Raw genomic sequence first — 8,016 nt, 5'->3', positions numbered from 1 at the left:
ACTGGGATTAAAGGCATGCACCACCACCGCCCGGCTCCTGGGGATGTCTTATAATGGCTTTTCACATGCTAGATAAGTACTCTACCCTAGAGCCTATCTACCTTGCATGGTAGATTTCTCCCTCCCCTTCTTTCCCCTCCCTTCCATTCCCTTCCCCTTCCTTTCCCTTCCCTTCCCTATTCATTTATTCATTTATCCATTTATTTATCCATCTGTTTATTTATTTTGTGCGTGCACATGTGAAATTCAGAGGAAACTTGGGAGGAATAGGTTTTCTTCTGCCACTATGGGGATTCTGGGAATTGAACTCAAGTCATCAGCCTTGTTGGCAGGCATCTTTACCTGCTGAGCTAGCTTTCCAGTCTCTAAATGAAGTTTAGATTAGCTTTGAAAGGTGGAAGATTGCTTTTTGTTTTTGTTTTTGGCAAGACTGGGGTCTAGCCAGGACTTTGTGCATGCCATTTAAGTGCTCTGTCACTGAAATATATCCCTAGTCCTGGAAAATTGCCTTTAAATATTAGTAAACATCTACCATATTACTGTGTGTAGTGAACTCAGCTAGGCATCAGGAATAAAGTACTTATAAGGCATATATATAGCTCTTATTTCCAAGGAGCTAAGATCCTAGTTGAGGTAGAAAATATACCTCAAAAAAGGTTAGTGTGGAGCTGGTGGGATTACTCACTGAGTAAAGGCACTTGTCCCCAAGCATGAAGACCTGCGTTTCATTTCCAGAACTTATGCAGTAGGAAGAACTGACTTCATATGGCATTAAAGTAGTGGTATGTGCATGCACACACAGATACACACACACTCAAAAATAAAATAATAACAAAAAAGCTGGTGTACTAGTATGTATCTATATTCCAGCCCCCTCTCCCCCAAATGACCATGTTTAAACAAGCCAACAAAAGCTAATACCCAGTGATAAAAGACTCTGGGCTCTACATTGTGGAGATTCAAAGAGGAAAGATGTAGATAAGTTTTTTTTTTTTTTTTTTGGTTTTTCGAGACAGGGTTTCTCTGTGGTTTTGGAGCCTGTCCTGGAACTAGCTCTTGTAGACCAGGCTGGTCTCGAACTCACAGAGATCCGCCTGCCTCTGCCTCCCGAGTGCTGGGATTAAAGGCGTGCGCCACCACCGCCTGGCTGTAGATAAGATTTGAATCTAGCCTTGAAGGATTTAGATTTGCTCACTGGGAGAGAGGCGTGAGGGAGTGGGAAAGTGGGTACACTGGTGATGGATGGCATGTGATGTGCTCCCAGTCTGTATGTTAAACTCTGTTTTTATGTGCAGAAGTGGTAAAAAATGAATTTGGAGTTCAGGGAGGAAGTTGAATAGTGGAAAACTGAGCTGTTGAGTCTTCATGTCTTATGCAAAGGGAATGAGAAAGCTTTTGAGTTGGGTGAAGCACAACCATATATTCCAATATCGAGATCATTCACTGTTAGAGTAGTGTAGATGTGAGCTGATGAAGCCTAGGGCAACAGAGTGGTTCTAGAAATGAGAGGGCACATTTATAGAAATGGTAAAAAAAAGAGTTAATTACACGGTAATTGGCAGGGGAAAAAGGAGGCATGCTCTTAGTAAGGTTAGGAAACCTGGGCTGGGGAGATAGTGTGAGCACCTGAGTGTGGGTCCCAGGCACCTGTAAAGCCAGGTGTGCTGTGACCCCAGCAGAGATCCTGTCTCAGAAAGACTTGTGATGTCCACCTTTGGTGTCCACATGTCTGTGTGCCTGGGCTTGCACAGCCATCCACACCTGCACACACTGACCTATACCATCCCCACCCCACAAAGAGTTGTAGCATCTTTGAAGAGTTTTATGTAGGGAAAAGTAATGAGTTTTAAGTCAATGATAGGAAGATTGCATCCTCCCTCCCCCACCCAAGAAAGGCCGGGGGAACAGAAGATGATGTTAAGTTAGGTTGAAGAGGATGGCTTAGAAAGTTGTGTAAAGTTTTGTGATGATCAGGAGAATCTGGGAAGTTGTTTCATGCTCTTATTTGGGGACTAGAGGTCTCGGAATACTATGTATAAGAAGTAGGAGAATTGAAACAGACAGAATAATAATAGGTAGTATGGTTTGGAGAGAACATTCTACTGGTAGGACTATAGCGATTGCTGTAGAAAAGAAAGAATAAGAACCAAGAAAAGGGTTGTTAGTTAGGTTTTATTTAAGCCTTGAAGATTGCAGGTTTAGTTGAGTAGTGTGTATGAGGTTGGTTAAAGACGTTAACAGAGTGGATGGTGGTGTGAGGTGTAGTTAGGAGAGAGAAGTATTTTCTTGATAGTAAGCAAGGTTAGTGTTGGATACCTGAGCTTGCCACGAGCCTCTGAAGAGGTGGAGCAGCTGATGGAGCTAAGTTGCAGAAAGAGTGAACCTGAAATGTTGCTTGATCCCACAAAGGGAGGGCATTCTCCACCTTCTTCTGAGAACAGGGGAAATAGGTGTGTAGCCCTAGCTGCCCTACAGATGCTTATGCAGATCAGGCTGGCCTTAAACTTTCAGAGATCCACCTACTTCCTGTGCTGGGATTGATGGTGTGTGTGTCACACCAGGGCCCAGATAACTTTTTGAGAAGTATAAGTAAGATGTTGAAGATGTGACCCCTGCTTATATCCTATAACCCAGGGAGAATTTTGACTGTTTGAGACCATTCTGGTTTACAGAGCAAGACCTTGTTTCCATCAAAGCGGGGGTGGGGGGATGTCTGGCATTTAATCCTTCTTCCTGAGACACTGTGTTTACAAGTTAATTTGAGAATGAAATTAAGTGGACCTTGAGAGCTTGTTTGGAGATTCTAGCAGGGGAGTGCAGCTACTCCTGTACCTTTGACTGAAGACTGGTTCTCCTTTATTTTGTGAATAAAAGTATTTTGTGCACTCTTTGACCAAGTGCACAGTTTTAGGAGGGATGCACATGGAAGCAGTGAGCAAGGAAGGCAACACTCGCCTAGCCAGCCAGATCAGCCAAACCCACCCTGAAGATCAGTGGGGGATTAATCCATTGGAGGATTAATGTGTGGGAATCTGTAGAGCAGAGGAGGTTCAGGAAGGAGTTTGGTAGGGATTTGATGAAGGAGAACAGATTCTTGAGCTCCTGCAAGTGTTTGCTAAAGAAATGTGACTGCTGTTTGAATTCTGCTTGAATTCTGTTTGAATGAAGTCAGGTAAACATTGTGGAGTGAGCACACAGTGTGTGTTGTGCATGCTGACAGGAAACGAGTGTGTGGAGTCTGTTGCATTTAGTAGATATAAACAGCGTTACAGTTTTGTCTACTGCTCAGCAGATATAGGTGGCGATGTTGTAGACCCTATTCATGCATCAGAAGAGTAACTGTACAGATGGACTTTTTGTTAATGTTCAGGTTAGTGTACAGTCCTTAGAAACCTGCAATCACAGGTAGAGCTGTTAACAGGTTAATGTCCAGTCCCCAGAATGCTCAACCATAACTAGCGCTACAGAATTAAAGCTATTACTTGGCTTCTGGTCTCCTCCAACTCCAGTGACATCCATAAAACTCATGAGACTTTAAATTACCAGAAAAGTTCTTTAGATTTTTGTAGAGAAAACTGTTCAGTGGAAATATTAAAATTTGACAAGTCTCTTGTCACTTAATGCCATAAACAAGTTTAGTGTATATTTCTTTCATGAATGATAGAGCCATAAAGAAGGTATCTGTTAACTATTACATTGTTTTTACTCTTGAATTGTAAGGGTTAAGTGTCCTGGGATTTTTTTTTTTTTAGTTTTCTGCAGCCTTTGGCATTGAACGCTTCGCTAATAGGAATGTTTTTTCTGCTGTTTCTTTTTGGCTTATACTATAAAAAGCTGAATCTAAAACTATTCAATAGTGACTATTGGGACTGGTTCATTAGTGTGATGTGTGCAAGTCTGCCATGAGTTCAGGGGAATCTAAAGTCTGTAGTAGTTACACAGTAAGAAGAAAGGACTCAGTTTATTTCTCAAGTGAAGTGGTTGCCCACAGGTGTTTGACGGAGAACCCTGGGTTTCAGTATGATTGGATCAGGAATTCATGTTATCTAACAGATGAATAGAACACTTGTTTGACCAGTGCAGTTCTAAACATGGGCTTAACCATTATTTTTTTGTAGTTTTATGAGCCACTTATTTTTTCAAATTAGAGTAATATTTGTAATTTATAAAAGGGGGGTTACTTTTAGGGGTGGGTAGTCAAGCTCAATTGATATTCTTGCACATGGACCCTGGTTCTGATTACTAATATTCACAGCCATCTGTAAGTCCAGTTCCAGGGGATATGACACCCTTTTCTGGCCTCTGTGGACACCAGGCATGCATGTGGTGAACAGATGTGTAGGCAGAGAGTGCATACACACACACATACACACACACACACACACACACACACACACACACAAGCTTATTTTCAGATCATATAAATCTTTTCCTATTTACTGAAAACAAAACACTCATAAAATAAGAATACATTTTTTTAATTTGTTTTTGTTTTTTTCAAGACAGGGTTTCTCTAACAGTTCTGGCTGTCTTGGAACTCAGCTTTGTAGACCAAGCTGGCTTTGAATTCACACAAATACACCTGCCTCTGCTTTCTGAGCGCTGGTGTGAGCCACCACTGCCCGGCCAATAAATACTTTTGAAAAGAAAATTGTTAGTGTCGATAGTTTTTGGGTTGGGCTTTGAACAGTTTTAGACCTTATGTAACTATGAAAGAATATCTTGGATTATTGTGTTATATTATCATTCTTGTTGCCGTGTTTGTGGCCTTTGTTCTAGCTTCTAGATCATCACTTTCCTTTGCTGACACTACCCATATTTGTTCATTAAGTTTAAATGAACTAATGTTTATAAAGTGAAAAATTAGTATCGTATTAGCTGTATTTTACGTGTTCTGTGATCATATATGGCTGATGGGTACTCATTGTGCAGTGATGACTTCCCATTAACACAGGAAGCTCTGTAGGACAGTGGCACTCAGTTTTTAATTGCTGCTTGATACTAGGAAAGTAAATCAGAAACTTGGGATATATATTTAATAAAAAAAAAAACCCAGAATTTATACTATTACGGTCCTAGCAACTCAACTTTATCAAAGTTAAATGTTATTTCTCTATGATAGGGTTTATGTTTAAATGTGATATTAGATCTAGTTAGAGATTATTAATATTGAACAGCATAAAAAGTTATAGTATTAGGTTCTGCTAGGCTGCTTATTTAAGTTGTATTAAGATACTGCTATTGTATGTCAATAGATGTTGCTTTTTTAAAGCGTAAAATGTGGGAAGGTCTGATATGTACATACAGCTGTGAAGCTGTCTTCATAATCGAAATAAGTTTCCTTATACCCGTGTGGGAAATGCGGCTCAGTGCTGAGTGCTTGCCTGGCATTTTCACGTTCTGGGCTCAGTCCCTAGCACTGCAGAAAAACAATGGGGAACTTAACTCTTGTTTCCTGTTCTTTTCCACAGCTCACCTCAAGAAGATCATCCTTTTGTCAGAGTAGATTAGTTGACATTTTTCTATACGATTTCATAGATGAGCATCATGAAATAGTTTTCTTTTTAGTTTAGCATCTTTCTCCATGTTTTATTTAGAAATTAATTCATTTTTCATGTGTAAATGATTCATTACTTTTTAGTAATGGTGGTTGACTTTGATTTTTGGAGACAGCTTCTTTTAGCTCATATTGACCTAAAAGTCCCTAGGTAGTCAAGGAAAACTGAGCTCTGATTTTTCTGTCTCTTCATTTCTAGTGCTGGGACTGCAAATATGTACTACTACTTCTTATTCTATTAATATATCACTGTTGTTGATTACATTTGGGGTGATTCTAATTTATGATATTACAAACAAATTTATTTGGACATTTATTTGTGTTTATATTGATATGTATTTATTTCTCCTTAGTAAATACTTAAGTGTGTAGTAGCTGGATCATATGGCCAGTTGTACATCTAGCCATTAATAAACTGTCAGCTGGGCCGGGCGGTGGTGGCGCACGCCTTTAATCCCAGCACTCGGGAGGCAGAGGAAGGTGGATCTCTGTGAGTTCGAGACCAGCCTGGTCTACAGAGCTAGTTCCAGGACAGGCTCCAAAACCACAGAGAAACCCTGTCTCGAAAAAGAAAAAAAAACAAAAACAAAAAAAAAAAACAAAAAACAATAAACTGTCAGCTGGGACTGAGGCAGTATTCGTGGTGAAGTGCTTGCGTGGCACTGGAGGACCCTGGGCTTGAGCACCAGCTCTGTAACCGGACAGCTAACCGAACACTTGCCAACTCTTTTCCTACTAGTAGAGCATGAGTGTTTTAGTTACTCTTTTTTAGTATGTATAAGTTTTTAAATTGTGTCTGACAGACTCAATAAGAAAAGACACCTGGGTGGAACTTATTTCAATTCTCATTATGTTCTTTTTTAAAGTGCTAGAAAAACATTTTAAAAGTGAAAAGATTTTAGCCAGTTCACTATTGATTTACTAACCATTTAAAGAAAAGTATGTTTTATTTATGTGTGTGGATGTGTGACTGTATGAATTTATGTGTACCACATGTGTAGTGTCTATAGAGCCAGAAGGCATGGAATCCCTGGAGTTGGAGTTACAGGTGGTTGTGAAACATTGGATGTGGGTGCTGGGAACGAAACCCAGGTCCTTTGCAAGAACAGCAGGCCTTCTTACCTGCTGAACCACTCTCTAGCCTCTTTATTTCCCACTTTAATTTTGATAGTATTTGGTCACAGATGCTAATTTGAAACCCAATTTCTAAGATTTGATATGTTTTCTTCTTTCTTATGTATTTTTCTTTTTGTTTCAGCGGCCCCTTTGTTGCTTTATGCAAACAGACGGGACTTGAGATTGGTTGATGCTACAAATGGCAAAGAGAATGCAACGATTGTAGTTGGAGGCTTGGAGGATGCAGCTGCGGTGGACTTTGTGTTTGGTCATGGCTTGATATACTGGAGTGATGTCAGCGAAGAAGCCATTAAGCGAACAGAATTTAACAAAACTGAGAGTGTACAGAATGTTGTCGTTTCTGGATTATTGTCCCCGGATGGGCTGGCATGTGATTGGCTTGGAGAAAAATTGTACTGGACAGATTCTGAAACTAATCGTATTGAAGTTTCTAATTTAGATGGATCTTTACGAAAAGTTTTATTTTGGCAAGAGTTGGATCAACCCAGAGCTATTGCCTTAGACCCATCAAACGGGTAAGTGTCTGTGTAATGTACAGAAGGCTCCAGTTTCTTTGTCTAGTCTTCTCCATTGGTAAACACTTCTCACTGCTGAAGGGTGGGGGAGCGGGAGAAATGGGACTCCTGGTTTTGTTTTCAAGTAGACCTGACTATGGAAAGTTGGGTTTATTCTTAAATGACAATGTTTATCCACAGTTGGTGGGGGTGCAAATTAATAGAACCTTTGTGGAAATCAGTTTGGAGATCCCTCAAAACATTAAAAATAGAATTACTGTGTAACCTCATGATTTCATTCCTGGGCACATGTCCAGAGAGCTGTATACCCTAACATAGAGATATTTGCATGTCCATGGTTATTGCTGCTTTATTCACTACAGCAAAGTATTGGAATCAACCTCGTTGTCAGTCAACAGATGAATGGATAATATTATGGACACTGTTCAGCTCTAAAGAAAAGTAAAATTTTAAATTTCCAGGAGAAGATATAGTGGGGAGGGCCTTGGACCTTCCCCAAAGCAATGTGCCTTACCCTCTTTGAGGTTTGGAAGGGGTGGGGTAGGAGGGTATGCAGAGGGAATGGGAGGAGGGGAGGGGGAACTTGGATTGGTATGTATAATGAAAAAAGATAGTTTGTTTTCTTTCTTTAAATATACTTCAATATATACATACATAGCCGGGCGATGGTGGCGCACGCCTTTAATCCCAGTACTCGGGAGGCAGAGGCAGGCGAATCTCTGTGAGTTCGAGACCAGCCTGGTCTACAGAGCTAGTTCCAGGACAGGCTCCAAAGCCACAGAGAAACCCTGTCTCGAAAAACCAAAA

General features: G+C 40.4%; 1 protein-coding gene across 1 annotated transcript in view; it reads left to right on the top strand.

The window, feature by feature from the left end:
• Positions 1 to 8,016, top strand: part of Lrp6 (LDL receptor related protein 6) — a 130,078-nt gene that overhangs the window by 16,904 nt on the left and 105,158 nt on the right. Inside the window, exon 2 of the mRNA XM_005364492.2 lies at positions 6,816 to 7,209. Within this exon, the coding sequence (XP_005364549.1) occupies positions 6,816 to 7,209 (394 nt within the window). The remainder of the gene's footprint in view (positions 1 to 6,815; positions 7,210 to 8,016) is intronic.

The sequence above is a fragment of the Microtus ochrogaster genome, assembly GCF_000317375.1.
Source record: "Microtus ochrogaster isolate Prairie Vole_2 chromosome 14 unlocalized genomic scaffold, MicOch1.0 chr14_random_2, whole genome shotgun sequence".
Taxonomy (NCBI): Eukaryota; Metazoa; Chordata; class Mammalia; order Rodentia; family Cricetidae; genus Microtus; species Microtus ochrogaster.
Note: the sequence above shows the minus strand (reverse complement) of the source record. Positions and strands in the feature narration are given on the sequence as shown.